Source organism: Bombus bifarius, unplaced genomic scaffold (assembly GCF_011952205.1).
Source record: "Bombus bifarius isolate JDL3187 unplaced genomic scaffold, Bbif_JDL3187 scf7180000008274, whole genome shotgun sequence".
Lineage (NCBI taxonomy): Eukaryota > Metazoa > Arthropoda > Insecta > Hymenoptera > Apidae > Bombus > Bombus bifarius.
The window spans coordinates 761,005-777,531 of record NW_022884558.1 but is presented as its reverse complement, the minus strand read 5'-3'; the positions used below and the strand labels follow the sequence as shown (position 1 = coordinate 777,531).

Below are 16,527 nucleotides of genomic sequence, written 5' to 3'. Positions count from 1 at the left end.
ACGATAATGGTAACGGTAATAACGACGGTATAACAGTAACGATAACGGTAACAGCTACGATAACAATAATAGGTACTAATGAAAACAAGATTATAATAATAACGCGGAAACTCTGGTGTCTCTACCTTTTTAGCATAATTTGTCATACCGCGAAGCTTTTCGCGTAATCCCCAAAAGCCTTCACCAGCCCAAAAACTTACGACTTTTTTTAGAAAGTCGGCGTTGCAAGCATCCGCTGTCATATGCGGATGGTAATGACAGTAGCAACCTTCCTTCAGGAGCTTCATATTTTTCTTGGCGGTGCCGTTTATCTTGAACATGATCTCTTTGCGGGCAATGCTGAGACCGTGGATGTAATGCTGAGCCCAAGTGTTCAAAGCACCGTTAATGATCCTAAGCAACTTGTAGTAGTAACCGTCACCGAGACCAAAGTTGACTTTTTCTCGAACGTTCTTGTAATTAAACCAATACAATTTTCTCGTTTCATTGATACATATTACGCTGATGGTGTGCCTTTTGCAAAGGCAAAAGTACTTTCTGCAATGTTTTTTGTGAAGTGTTTTCAAATCTGTGTAGCTGCTGCTCGGATTCAACAGATTTAAGGTACTATTCATGCACTTGATCGACCATCTCGGTTCTACCATTATCGTATATACTTGATTACGTTGATGCTTTTGCTGAACCGAATCAAAAGATTTCAGATGGACGAATCAACGACAGAAAACGAACCAGCTTTTCCTAAACAGTTAGTAAGCAAGAGTAACTCTGATTCGAATTCGTCAAAATCATCGTGTTCACCTCGACCTGTTCGTTCTTTTTCCCCATCGATGCCTTTATTGTCGTTTGGACGGTGGAAGAATAGACAACGTGTCGTTCAATCGTAGATTTGAAAGATTCCGTTCGATTTGGATTCCTTTGTTAATTTGATTCAAGCTCGAACATGTCTAAAAGCATCCTTCTATAGAACATTTCGTATCGCGTTTCTCTTTTACGATTCTAAACATGAAAGAATATTATTTGATTGGCAAACGTTGCGTTAATCATTGTAAGAACTGATCACCTTGTTATCTTGAAACTCGATGCTTAAGGCATAAATTCTTCCCTTCGGTTGAAAATTTGGACAATCTTTTTAGTAAAAGTGACAGCGTATGGCTCCAACAGTTTCCTGAATAGATGTAAAATGTTAATTACGAATGTGCATACAAAATAAAATAGGCACAGTCGTCGTGCATTGTGCATTTTCTGTGAGCATTAGATTATCGCTCTGACAGAAAGAGCTTTTTAACCATTAGTCCAAAAGCCTGTAAGAGCCACGTAGCCATGTAGAGAAAAGACAATAGAAACGACGAAAATAAAAGAAGCAAATCCCCCTAATCGATTTCAATATTTTACACCTTATAACAATATATTTGATATTTGTCACGAAGGACAGAAGCAATCTTGTCGCTACGTTTTCATTACATAGGAGAAAATATTATAATACCACCGTTGTAAGATGAAAATCTTCCGATTATTTGTACATTTATAATCTCTACTTAAGGCAAACTGCTTTTGCACTATACAGATCACTACTAGGATCCTTTTTATGTGATTTTCTGTTTCGTAAAACTAGAAAGAATCTGTTTTAGAAAATCGACAATTTCGCGGATATACCGTAAACTTGTACTTTATGTGTTTTTTTAATATGCATATGTTTCAACAGGGATGCCCATTTCATCCTTCCATTTGATTTTATTTTTCAAGGTACATGCAGAAAGAAACGTTCCCTCTCTCTTTCTCTCTCCCTGCTCTTTTCTCTCTTGAATAAGACTTTTCTTTCTTCTAATACTTTCATCGATCTTTTTTAAGAAGCGATAATCAAATTCCGGGGTTGATTAATAAACCGAAAGGATTATTCTAAAAATGTTCCTTTTTCTTGGTAAGTGGATAGGTTTCAAAGGTAAATATATAGAATACTTTTGCAATATATGCATAGAAACGAACTCTCTGTATAAAAATATGTTGCATTTCTCAATATCACGTTCTCTTTAGCGTTTTATATATACATACAGATATTCTATTCGAACACCAAATACCGTATCTCAGTTTAAAAATTTCTATTTCTTTTCGAAATTATTCTTCTTTTCTATTTTCATCCGCATACATCTGTTGCCTTTCCGTTATCCTTTTTATGTATTCTTTATACATATCCATATTTCTCTTCTACACTTCTTCTCTTTTCCAACTCAACTCTTCTTTTTCTTTGTACTTCAGAACAACATTTGTTAGAATGAGTTTGTTTGTTAGCTCATTACCTGCTTTTCTAATTTCTCTAATTTCTCTAACTTATAAATCTATGTATCAACTATTTTGGAAAATCGTTGCTAAGCGAAACGGAGCAGGTAAATCAAAGTAATAAATATACCAGGTATCTAATCATTCAATGTATGTATGAATAACTAAAACTAGTCGAAGAACTTGATGTGTAGTTGTTCTTTGTCAACAGCACGTGAGCCCGCACGTGTCGAACGATTGTTTTAAATGTGATTCTTCCAGAAGGAAAATTTCTATACGAGGTACCAACGAAAATATTCTTGTCCGTCGCAGTTCTTCTAGTGGAGTTGTTCGGTGTGTAGCTGTGTAGTTGTGTAGGTGCTACACAGCAAACCGCGGGTTCGGATATTTTTCTGAGAAAATCTTATTTGTTCACTACCGATTTGGATCTTGTGCGAGTAACCGAAACGTTTTCCTGTTCAACAACGTATGATAACAGAACTTTGCGTGTACGGCCAATCTTCAGAAGTGTCACTAGTATCTCCATTCATTGTGAAATGCGCGTGATATTCCGTTGGACAGACTCCAGACGGTATTGGTCCTCCGAATCTTGGAGAACCGACCGCTAATTGTTAGCGAGCAAACGAAATGACCACTTTAGTGACCAGAGAAATCGATCCTGATTTCTCTGAGCTTATTCGCTGAGCTCGATAATGATCGAGCTCACTTCTTGACTTTACGCGAACGAGCAGTGAATTAGTGGGCCGCAGCCACGAACGTGAGTTGCTCCCGACTGGGGCGCTGGAGAACAGAGAAGTGGAGCTGCTACCGCGAGGGGAATCAATACCTCGCTCGCTCGCTCGTTCTGTGGAGGCCAAATGGGGGCCGGGGTAAGCGGGGTAGTCGGGGTAGTCAAGGTAGTCGGGGTAGTCGGGGTAGTCAGAGTAGTCAGGCTACTCGGAGTAGTAGGGATAGCAGTAGAAGTAGGGGAAGGAAAAGTTGGCAAGGGAATGCGAAGAGGCCGGAACCGTCGGGGTTTGGAGTGGGAAAATGGGTGACAGCACAGAAAGCGGGTGGGAAAGCGCAGTGGAAAGTAGTCTGTAGGGAAAAATGAGTCGTAGATATCGGTACTAGCTGCTGTTGTTGCTACTGTTGCTACCGTTTCTGATATCGTTGCTATTGCCGCCATTATCGTTGCTGCTACTACTTCTACAACTTTTAATCAAGTAAAGAATACGTTCCGAAAATAGCGGTGCTCTCCTTTGCGCATTTTACGAAGAAGAAGCATCAAATACGATGCAACATAATCAATTGTAATTATCGATATTAAAAAAATTATAGTCTTGTTTTGACATGCTTGCGTTATCAATCTCTAGGTGTAGGTAATACATATATATTTACTTTACATACACACACGCCTGAAATAAAATCCGAGATAATAACGTTTAATTTGGCGGTTGTAATAAGTACGAAGGCAAAATAACGTTGAAGGTATTCGAAAAGCTATTTAAATATATAATCAGTCCACTTCCTCCGCTTTTCTCTTTTAAATTTTTCCATTAAACATCAATTTATGTTATATACATCATCTACATATATAAATGAATGTTTTTCTATATGAGTATGCCATTTAGGATGATGATATAATGAAAGGAAGAAATCATATGTAACTCGAATACATGTTCCTAACAAAGCAATACAAAATTAATCCCTATCTGTTACTTTCTTTTCATCTTTCTATTCATCTAAAACTGATGTATCATATTATATTGTGTTCTATCGTGTTATATCGTAGTACGAAGTAATAAAAGAAGGGAAAGAAGCGACATTGTGTACCATCAATGTTCAAGTACGATGCATAGAAATAGGCTGAAAGGTGACTCGTGCAAAGCATGTGTAGGCAGGGTCAGTAGGTTATCGACGTTTAACGAATAGATACGTATTTTTTTAGTACGTATCATTCTCTCTAACTGGTCACTATAAAAATACATTCATTCACACGTATTATATTTATTTTATGATCAGATTATGAACAACAACCGATACAATATCGTGAAAATGTGATCATTTATTATCTACACGTAGATCAAATTTATATAAATGAAATACGCAAGGAGAAAAATGAATGACTTTCAAAGAATATCGATAATGAGTATTATCCGATTCGAGACAGGGAACTGTTCTTTACTTTACTCCAATTATACGATTTATAGTTTTTAATAAATATATCTATCTTTTTGAAATTACTGTATATATACATATACACACACACACGCGCGCGCGCGCGCGCGCGTACACGCACACACAGGCTTGTAAACACTATATGTCAATCTATTCTATCACAGTGTAACGAAAATTTTCGATAAACGAATCATCCTTTTTGATTGCATAAAATTTAACTCGATATAATTATTGTATTTTATTTGTCTGTTGTCAGTTTGTTATTAATCAAGTATCTGCGTTTATATTTTTACCTTATAAAGTGCAGCTAAGTGAAGCAATAGTGAACTGTTGAAGTGGGATATTGATATAAAAGGGTGATAAGGTCGACAACTACTTAGGGGACTCACCTCTGAGGACGTCAAGTAGCAAATTCTCGAGTCTGTGCTCTCCAGTGAAGCTTGTTGAACAATTCCATATCTGCCATCCCGATCGGACATATAATCCGATCTCACGCTGTCTTGTCTATCAAAAGTTCCTCTGCAAAATTCGAAAAAGCAAACACACACACAAAGTGTTATATCTTAAAGATTTGGCGCAAAGAGGCACGTATGCATTGTCAAAATGAATAGAATAAACGTCTTAGAATTCATATCTATTGCGTAGATTTTAATTTATGATCAGAAACATAGCTTTACAATTATATGGTTAGTTAAATGTTTTGTTGCAAATTATTCACCTTTGTTCTAAAGAATCAGTTCGATTTGATTTATATCCGCTATCGTTAAGGCTGCCCTCGTGTCTTAGCGATGGTAAGGAATCCCAAGGAGAATCTCGTTTATGTCCCACGTAACTTGGATTCATAGAACTAGAAGCACCAGAGCCAAGTGTCGAACTACCAGACTGCCATCCATCAGAATGGCGAAACCATTGTGCACGTGCAGACTCTCCAACGCAGCTGGTACATCTTAAAATTTCAGCATTTTTATGTATCTACGAGTATACTATCCTGGTTACGTTGTTCATTATTTCGAAAATAATCAAAAGCTGTTAACGCGAAAACGTACATTATATATGTAGAATATACTATTAAACAATATTAATATTTAATATATATTTAAACTAGTATTCTTAAATGATTATCGTCTTTTATGTTTTCTTCGGAAAAGAATTAATAAGATGACATCTATTTGCTGACAAAAGCAAATTTAAAGTAACGAAATAAAATTCTATTTTCTTAAAAGATGAAATTCTTCCAAATTTTTTACTTTTTACTGATTCTCTACTTTCTTATTAGTTTGATCATTTAAAAGACAAAAGCAACAATTTACCTAGAATTATAATCACTAAGATATCCACGATCTCGGTCAATTTCTCTGTCTCTTTTCTCCCTAATCATTTCATTACGATCGCTGTAGTAACCGTCCCTATCTTTACTATTTTGTCTTTCATTGCAATAACGGTACGATAGTGGTAACGTTGACGATTTATTGGAACCGGGACCTGTGAAAATACCGAAGAATGCGTTAGACATAGAGAAAATACATTGCTTGAAAATGAAACGATAAATTTCATCTTTGAACGAAATTTATTGATTGCCGAAAGATTTCCTCAACTTTTCATTCATTATCTTTTAATTACTAAATACGGATAAGTAATACGACAGAATCAACAAGTCGAGTAATGTGTAGTAGAGTTTGGAGTATATGTGTACGAAGACTTTTAAGAGGAATAAACAAGATACTTAATAAAACTTACGTCTTCGTGAAACGTGAGGTGTACGTTGAATGTTCAACGGTATATTTTTCGCAAATTCTGCAACATTGACGCTCGGTTTAGTATAGAAAAAGGAATAGAGGAAACAAAGAAGGCATACAAAGTGAAGGTAATGAAAGGAAAGGAGAGGAAACAAATAAAAAGTGGAAAAGGAAGGAAAGAATGCATGTACATAATACAGATGAAATTTGTCGATAATTTGAGAAATAGGTTTACTACTCACCTAAATCTTCCATGCTTTGCGTTAGCAAGGCCTCAAAAGTACGTAAGCTGTAGCTTTCGGCATCCATACCCTTGGCCAAAGTGTTCCTCAAATGCATCTCATATTCGAGAAGAAGCCTACTAGTTGGACTACCAGGTGTTGATACAGATTGCATGTTTTGTTGTTGATACGCCTGACCACCATTGCAACGACGCGAACTGCAGTGAGTCGGTTGTTCCATATCCGAGTTTCCATTCGACGAACTTGGCGTGGTCGCGTAACACTGATTATCGAAGATGACATTATCCGATGGCGGCGACATATCACCTGTGCATCGATTACGTTCCGAATCTAAATAGGTCCTGGCTCTGCTGCCTACGACAAACAGGTGCTTCATGCAGGAATTGGAAACGGTGTGATGTTTGTATTCAGCTGTCGAACGTAAAGAATCGTTACTTTTTTGCGTTCACGTTCATTCGATGGTGTAAGTTGACATGCGCCATGCATCCCTGTTAATCAACTACGCACCCCTTTATTTATTTATAGAATATGCAATGCAATTTTTTTTAGCACTTAGAACAATACGATACTAGCTGAAGACTAGTACGCGTAGTTCATAGAATCAGTCGATGTCAACAGCATTCAGGTCAATTCCGCTAGTTTATTAAGATTTAATGAATTTTTTTTGCGCAACACGCAACACATAACACAGTATGTAAATGTGTACGTGTGTATGTGTCGCGACCAATAAAAAGAACCGTTATTTGGTCACTTTTACTTGTTCAAAAATTTTTACAGAGTTAATTTCTGTCAACACAATATTGCTTTTCAAACAGGGATGCTTATGTACGAATACATTTCTTTTGCCAGTTTTCTCTCCTTAAGACCCCGGTGCAAGCGAACGGTTTGCGATAACGTCACCGCCGTGGTGATTTGCCGCTGTGTTATAGAATAACATTATTCGACGGACGAAAGCGACAGCAAATTGTAGCGGCGCAGTGGTGACGTTGCCACAAACCACTTGTCTGCACCGGTCCTAAGCCTATCATTACAGTGCATGCATGTTATGGCGGATTCGATACGTTAAAGCAAGGGAACATGTATGGATGTATGTTCATAAGTATACATGTATATATGTAATTATGTATGTATATATATATGTAGATTCTTACGAGTGTATGCATTTCGGTTTTCAGATGTTTCATTCGTCAAAATAACGGTTCATCAAAACGCGCATCTACTGTAAACATAGTCTTATACTATATATTATACAATAATGTTTAACAATTGCACTTGACACTATACTCTTGTTAATGAATAATCATTTACAAAAATATGGATTTTTTCAATTAAATGAAATAAGTAATAAGTACATAAGTAATGCATTTAAATATAGTTATACATAATATCGTTATTTTGAGTGTGAAATAAAAATTACGCTATTAAATTAATACGCGATAGAGATACTTCTTTTCTAACAGATATATATATATATATATATATATATATATTTATATATATTTATATATATATATGTATATATATATATTTATATATATATATGTATATATATATATATGTATATATATATGTATATATATATATTTATATATATACATATATATATATATACATATATATATATATATATATATATATATGTATCCATATAAATAAATAACGTGCAAACAGTCCAAAGAATAGAAGTTTCATATATTCGCAATAGTAAATAAGATATTTTTTGGAAAGAAAATGATAAGATAAGAGATTGAAAGATCACCGAAATTCTAGTTTCATATTATTATAAATAATTACATACGCTCGTGCATTTATGAATGTATGTATATGTGTAAAAAGGAATTTCGTGTCCCACTAAGTTCCAAATTGTAAATGGAACGAGTTAAATAAAAAAATATAACTAAAATCCGAGAGAACAAAAGTGAAAAAAAATGCATGTATCGGACCGTAAATGAAATTGTTATCGTATGTACCAGTGTACTGACGTCCCATGTCATGCACGCTCCTAGATGCCTGGAACTTGTTATTATATGGTGCTCGATATAGATGAGCACAATTTTCATTTTCAGTCTCTTGCATAACGTATTTCTGATTGTTATTGCTTGGGTGGTAATGATAATTATGATGGCTGTGCCTCTTTCTGGTCATCTCTGGGGATGTAACAGGACTATCGATACTCGACATTGGTTTCAGCATTCTTTTCAAGGTATTCGAATCTAAACTAATTCCACCGTTCTGTGCATTTTCAATTCTCATATCATCGGTACTCTTACTTTTTGATTTCTTTCCACTGTGATTATTGTTCACTATGTTGAAGATATTGCCATTTTGTATTTCCAAGTCTGTATAATCAGCAGACTTTGTATGATGTAATTGCTCTTTTCGTAAAGATTTATTTTGTAAAGTACCACCGGCTTGTGTACCCTCTGATTTTAGCATTTCAGTACTATTTTGTTGAGTAGACGAATCTTGACTTTGCTTCTGACCTTTCTTCGGAGAAACTGCAGCGCCTTTTTCTTCCGGGCTATCGATCTGTAATTCAGATCAAGCAGAAACAACTTATTCTTCTAACTTTCTTTTATATTTCACTTACTTTTATGCTTACTCGTACATTACTTACTTACTTACTTTCTTACTTACTTATAAGTAGTTACTTCATTTTGTTAGTTATCGTTAGTTTGAATCGAATGTTAACTTTAATGTACATATATGTTACGATGTTACACATTCTATATACGTATAAGAATATACACATAGATAATGATTGTACAACTTACCTGTGACCCAACGGTGACTGTTTCGATTCCTACGTTTGCCGTCTTTGGTGTAGTTTGACAGGTTTCATTTTGTTTCTCCTTTTGCTTTGATTCGCCTGTTTTCGGTGTTTTTCCTGGCGTTACATTCGCATTGTTAACGTTGTCGTAGAGGGACGCACTGGATGTTGCTGCAGTTATTTTATCACGAGCTGGTGTCATTTCAACTTCCGTGGATCTTGCCATAGTTCGCGGAAGCGTAGAAGTACCTGGATTATGTATAACAGAATAACAGTAAAATAAACAGAAATATATCATGTAAAAAATCGGAATGCAAATTGACGTTTAAGTAGATAGCTCAGTGTCAGCATATAAATAATTAACTTAATAATCTATTAAACATGCGCGCCTCTACATAAACACAAGTATGTTAAATTTTTCGTTCCCGTAGATTACTTGTCTATTATGCAATCTTGAAATTAATTTACGTATATATTAATATACAACTTAACAAATATATCGTACCACAAAAGCCTCGATATCTAGCTTCTTGGCTTCGAAACCTGGCAAGTTGTTCTGGGGTCATACAAGTGCATTGAGGCTCCCTGGATCTACTCGGTGATGCCGGTGTCGATAAGGGCTTTCTCCGGGTTTTGATCTTTTGTTTGTTAGGTGGTTCAAGCTTCAACGAGTAAGAAGAGGACGCTTTCCTTGAAATCTTGAACGACGGTGACTGTACGAAAAATTAACTAATGACTGTAAATGACTCGAATACCATGAAACTTAATGCCGATCCCTGTTCTTATGAAAATGTCCAAAATGATTCCATGCGTACCGCACAAAAGAACATTCGTTATAAACTTACGCAACATTCTCTGAATTGTTTAGCATCTATTGGAGAAGTAAAATTCAATCCCCACGTATCGTTGGTCATTGTATCTTTCCAGTAAACAAAACACTCTGATGCTTGTCCGATACGTGTGCCTAGAATAATATTAATTATCTTTTAATAAGTTACATTTCTGTCTATCGTCTTTCATACGATATCAAGTAATGATCTTACCTGGTTGAACTAATCGTACATCCAAAATTTTGTCCACCTGACTGTTGTATGCGGTAATATGGAAAATACATTCTGGCGAATCTTGAATGCATGTGATATTTACAGGAACTAAATCCTCGGAGACCTGCTGCCACTTTACAGTCCCTGCTCCACTGGCACTTACATGGAACACTTCGGCCCATAGTCTAAAAATTTTTATTGCTAAATTGTAATTGATCACAGTAAAAACATTTGTTGAGCGGATATATCGAACGGATATATCGAACGGATTACTACTGAAAGGAAACGAACAAAAACAATTCAAACGAACAAGATGTTTGAATATCAGTCAGCGTAGAAATATCTATTCAGCACATGGTATGACTACTATTGTAAATAACGTTCTCTATTCTCTGTCTTCCTCTTCTTCTACTTGTTCTTCTTTTCTTACTTTTTCTTCATCTTCTGCTTCACCTTTTAGCGCGTGGTAGTACATGAATAATTTACAAGGAAGAAATCAAACTAATATGTCAGGTGAATGTCGTTGACAAATTTCAACAGATCGGTTTGAATAAAGATAATCGTACAGAGTGTACATCTGTTTCGTTTCGTTAATCAATTATTACAGAATACAGACTTACACTTCGCATTTAATCGTGAGGAAAACTCCGTTTTTTTAAATATTTGAATTTTAATATTGAATTTTGATATATAGTAGATATATGTATGTAACGCGATTGCGAAATTAGCAGGAAGCTAAAAAGTTTATACATTTCGAGTGTCGAAATACATAATATAAGACATTTTTGTGTACAAAGACAAAAATAGATGTCTATTCCGAATTCTTTCTGTCTTTTTTAAAAGGATATGTCTTAATCCTCGGTAACTACTAATTAATTAACTTTTACTAATACAATTACGGTTGAATCTCAATAAGTTGAATCTCAAGGAAAGAAACAGAAGCTTCGAATTTTTCGAATAAGAAAAGTTTAACAAGCGGGAATTTAACAAACTTAAAGAAATTTCATGCAAGGAATAATATTTTTCAAATTGTGACAATTTGAAAAAAAAAGATTAATTTTCGAAGGTGAATTTTTTATTTACGAAAATAAATGATAATTTACTTTATATTATATATAACTTGGGTGTGAGGGATACGCGCATGATACAGAAATCTAAGACTTACAGAGATAAATTTCAAATTGTAGAGGTTGGCCTTGTTTAAATCCGAATTATACAGGTAAAATAACGCACCTAAACACGTGGCAAATAATTCGAGATAAAGTAAGTTTATATATCCAAAGCGGGTCGGAAAGCAAAGAATGAAATTGTAGTGTTATAGAAGTTTTCGCGTCCTTGAGCTTCAACTGTATTATTCAGCAGGCAATAACAGAAACTTAATATCGTAAATAAAAGACTGTGAGGAAAATATTTATTTCCAAATAACTTTAACGCAGTCCAAGATTTAAATCGTCCCTATAATATTCTATATATCGTCCCTATAATATTCTATATATCATCCCTATATTATTCTGGAGTTGGCTATATCAATGAATGTTTCTTCTCACTTCTTACGGTTTTAATTTAGTCGTTTCCCTTTTGCTTTTCATTTCTTTTTCTTATGTTCTGAAATTAAAGAGTACAAGATGCATATTTGTATTTTCAATTCATTTTTGAAGAGACATGCATGTCAATAACGTAAATAATTAAAGTATCAGCTAATGTGCATGTTTTGTTGTATAAATTAAACTTACAACGTATCGCGATCCCACTATCATCATTTTTGTGCAGCGTTATTATACACGATTTCTTTCTTTTGAAATAGAATGCAATAATAACTGTATCAAATATAATTGCATAAATTGCAATGTGCATGCAATACAGTCCTAAATTTAACAGATAATGTGTTACAGTCATATAAGCATGACGAAATTTAATGGACAAAGTGCAAGAAAAGATTAACTCATATAAGAGCATGTATATCCTAAAGTGAACGTGTTACTCATATTAACAGAGTATCAATAACATTTATGGTTAGAATTTTTAAATAATTCTAGAATTATATTGGTTTGAAAGTATATAATAATTTTCAGCATAATAAAACTACAGAAATGTATAACTGACCACAGCATATGATTAAACAATGTTCAAAAACGAATTATACATTTTTAAGATCTGACATAGTTGTCAAATTATTATATGTATAGCTATAAAATCCTCCAAAAGATTTATGTTACGATATTAATTTTAAATTTAATAGAAAATCATATGTTGTGTCTCCGATATTAGAAAAGATAGAAATATGATTAAGTAGAATTTCAGCTAAAACAATGGGCGATATGGCAACTAAATGACAGAAGATCAGGGATAGATAAAATAGGATATGTATCAAAAAATGAAGTCAGAATAGAGAGAAAGGAAGAGAAAGTGATTTGATGCGAAATACGTATATAGATGATTGTAAATATAGGTACATATGTGCGTGTCAGAGAGAAAACAGTAAAAAGACAAATAAACAAGAAATAAAAAAGAATGGAAGAGAGCGAAGAAAAAAAGGAAAGAGGAAAATCTCAGGTAGAACAATTTAATTAAACGCGTATTTAATCAACATTATTACAATAGATGATAGTCTTTGAGGATATTTCAAGTATCAGAGAGGAGAAAAGAGATCTTCAGTTTCACGAAATATTGCGCGCTCTTATTTAAAATTCAAATTGAGGAAACAGTATGCGCATTATGGGCTAAAGGTACACGCTACTGCTACATAGATACAGCAGGGAAATAAAGATAATGATTAGTTCTCTTAAAAAGGACAATGTAAAAGCAAACAGTTCGAATAAATATATTCTACCTGAGGAGAAAACAAGTAATAGTGCATTCGATGAAATGTGTATGTATGTGTTATATGGGGACATGTAGATAATTGAGTTGGAAGCTAAATGAGAAGGAGCAATGTGTTTTCATGAGTAAGTAACCTTCCTAAAATGTAAAGACTGATAATGGAGTCGAATGGAGTGGTTGAATGGTTGAATGGTATGGTATGCGCACCTCTTCCTTTCTCTTAAGCTTCCGCACCTGAGCAAGTGGCCAGTGTCACCCCTGCGACCTCCGCTGCCGCCCATTCCGCCCCTCGCGCCAGCCTGCCATGGTGAATCCTCGTAACGATAAGCCTTTCTGATAAGAGGAGCACAACTGCAAGACAACTTATTGCCCATTCTATTCTTGTTATTCTCTTATACCACCTGTAATCCTTCCTTCTTTCACGCAATCTTTGAATAATCAATTTACTGTTTTTTTAACAACTACCACTATTTCTTCCTTCTTTGTGCTTTCCTTGTCTGTTTGCGTTTCCTTCGTTAAGATTTGATCTTAATCAACCTGTTCTGTTGTGTGCGTTTTGCAGTCAGTGGTCAACCCCTCGTTTCTTCTTATTCTTGTTGTTCCTTTTTTGCTCCCTAATTATCGATGTTTATCGGAATATCAAGATGCTGTATATTCACGTTGATTGGCTTGTCTATCGACGTTTGGCACCGTTTTCATTAATCATCGATTTAGTTGATGATAATTTTTATTTCATTCTCTTGTTCTATTCTGGGAAGCACTGTGTAACAGGGACAATACCCCGCGATATGAGAAAGGATGTAGGAGAATATACCTTTATTGTCACATCATTGCAGGTGTTCAAAAGTTTATCAGCTTGCCCCTGACATAATCGCTGGAAATATAATAATTGTATCATATTAATTTAAAAATTGTCAGTGAAACAAGCAAAAAAAGAGAAGAAAAGGAGAAGATTCTGTGTCGGTCATCAGCCTCACAAGTCACCTTTAACTTTAATCTCAAGTTTATTTAATCCGATATTGTTTCTTTGGACAGTATCAGAGAGAGAGAAACAAGCTTTACATTAGAATATAGTAAAATTGCGTAATGTTACAATTCAGTTACATAATTACTAATAAAAAAAAAGCATTTGGTCAAATATCTTTAAAAATTATATGCAAAAGATGATATATTCTCTGCTTCAAATTATTTCGATACTTAAAAAAAATAATTACGATGACACAGTGTCATACGACGGCACAGACATTAGCGAGGTGAATGAAGCGGAACAAAGTGTTGCGTGGACGTGTTACGGATAATAATAGGGGTGGCGTTGCCGAGAGGGTTACTGAACCGATACAGACTTTTCACCTACATAATACGCATTACTCTGTTATACTTATATTCGTTATTTCCTGTGTATATAAATATTGGTTTACCTCAATACTGTTCGCTATTAAAGTTATACCTACCTATTTGTAATAACAAGTAGCGCCATTTTTGCTTCAAAAACGACGAAATATCAATATACATACAAGCTTTTGGGCATTGATACAATACGACGCAATCATTTCGGCAAACAGGAATAAAAATACAGATCGCGAAATTACTAGGAACAATTAAAAGCAGCTAGGTAAATGTACCATTAGATGAATATATTTAGTATCTGTTATTCCGGTAAATAAGTGTTGGAACAAAATAGAATGACAATTAACGATATGAATAAAAAGGACACTACAGCTCGAAGTAAATCTTGATTAACCATCGAAAATGCTTCTCAAAATATCATTTCGAAACTATTTAACATTTAACATTACATTTAAAAACATTACGCAATTAACGATAAATAGCACATGTCACTATAACTAGTAACTAATCATGTTATCGAATAATAAAGGAAGACCGACACCGCCTAGTCGAAGATATTTCACTGTGGAATTCGAGTAAACATTGCACCAGCTAGGATATCCCCATTTGCTGTTTGGTGTTTAATCAACGCCCCTCGTTCCTCAACTTTCAACAAGAAACTCTTATATTCAAGGTCCTTTTTAGCCTTTCTCATTTTCTGAACACCCTCTGAATACACTTTATCGTATGCTTTTCGTTCTTTCTCCTTTTACGATTCTCCTTCCTCGCCCTCCACCGCCCCACTCTCGCTCCCCCTCTCCCTCCTCAGTCTCTTTTTCTCACACATTTACTCTGCCCAGATAAATAAGTACACATATCTTCTTGTGTCCGCTCGTTTGTCGCCTACTCATTTGTACAGGTTCGTGTATTTCGACTTGATTTAGTCACGAGAAAAAACTCACCATTGCATTGGCGGTATCTTCGCCACAGCGGAAGATGTCGAACACGTTCTATGTTTGACGGTAAAAGAAGGTGGAAGTAGAATGACAGTGAGAAAGAAAAAAAGGGAGAAATGAATAGAGAAGGAAGGAAGAAAAGGATATATGCTGTAGTAGGAGATAGAAAGATAAACGAACGGATGAGAAGGGGTTAGGGACGGAATCAAAGAAGGGATGGGCTACCGCGATCGTAGTAGCGGGGTGTGAGATCACGGTATCCACCCTTTTCGAAAGCAAATGATTCGCAAACGATCACCTGTCAAACAATAAGCGATAGTCGACCTAACGACTGACGTCGTTCAACAGGATCTAAAACACCTGACAATTCACTGACAGACTATTTAAAATAAAAGATTACGCGTCCGAAATTTCCGGTATTTCGCGCGAAATCCTCGCGGACGGCGTAGTCATGGATACTGCAGGATCGGGTAAAAGAGGCGACTGCCCCGTTACCCACTACCCCTTCTTCTACGAATGCGCGCCCCTCGACCGAAAATGTCAATATCCTCTCTCGCTGCGCCCGCGATGCGCTCCATGTTACTCTGAACAGCCCTGTATGCGTTTTCCCATTCCCCTTCGTCCACCTCCTTTCGACCCCTACACCAGCCCTTTCCCCCTCTTCTTCCTCTGAGTTTTACTCCTACTCCTACTTCTCTGCCCACCCCTCACCTGTTCCTTCATTCTCCCGATTTTTTTCCTTTCTCACCTCTTCCTCATCCCCACTTATTCTTTCTCTTTTTATCTCTCTCAGTTTACTTCTCTCTCATTATTTCTCCTTCGGACTGTATGTCGATTACGTGTCTCCCCACTTTAGTCCTATCAGCAAGTACTTAAACAGGGATGTCACACAAAGATCAAACTATTTTTACTAAAATTTCGAAAATTTACACCTTATTTCATTTCTTTTCACTCAATCAGCTTATGCACTTTTCTCTTCAAAGTCTTCACTTTTATCACCTTTATCCCCTTTTGCATTTGATCAATTATACCGAATCAATTATTTAAACTTTCGTTAAACTCACCGTGAAACAAATGCAGGGTGATCGCTGTCACCGTCGTTGTCGCCGTCGTCGTCGTCGTCGTCGTCGTCGCCGTCGTCGCCGTCGTCGTCACCGTCGTAGTCGCTGTCGTACCTCTATCCCGAGGCGTAACCATAGT

The 16,527-nt window shown here is 35.6% G+C and overlaps 1 protein-coding gene across 10 annotated transcripts in view; it reads right to left on the bottom strand.

Moving 5' to 3' along the window:
• Positions 1-16,527, bottom strand: part of LOC117212086 — a 27,158-nt gene extending 10,631 nt beyond the window's left edge. For 3 of the 10 annotated variants that reach the window (XM_033456571.1, XM_033456572.1, XM_033456565.1), the window contains exons 1-12: positions 16,392-16,527; positions 13,253-13,919; positions 10,226-10,410; positions 10,028-10,146; positions 9,688-9,895; positions 9,187-9,431; positions 8,383-8,941; positions 6,413-6,766; positions 6,172-6,228; positions 5,745-5,916; positions 5,153-5,380; positions 4,824-4,953 (exon numbers count right to left, since the gene is read on the bottom strand). In XM_033456571.1, coding sequence (XP_033312462.1) covers positions 4,824-4,953; positions 5,153-5,380; positions 5,745-5,916; positions 6,172-6,228; positions 6,413-6,766; positions 8,383-8,941; positions 9,187-9,431; positions 9,688-9,895; positions 10,028-10,146; positions 10,226-10,410; positions 13,253-13,419 — 2,424 coding nt within the window. In that variant the 5' untranslated portion in view covers positions 13,420-13,919; positions 16,392-16,527. Of the gene's footprint in view, positions 1-125; positions 3,079-4,807; positions 4,954-5,152; positions 5,381-5,744; positions 5,917-6,171; positions 6,229-6,412; positions 6,767-8,382; positions 8,942-9,186; positions 9,432-9,687; positions 9,896-10,027; positions 10,147-10,225; positions 10,411-13,252; positions 13,920-15,333; positions 15,685-16,391 lie in introns of those variants that run through there. The other 7 variants (XM_033456574.1, XM_033456569.1, XM_033456570.1 and 4 more) reach the window with 7 other exon arrangements.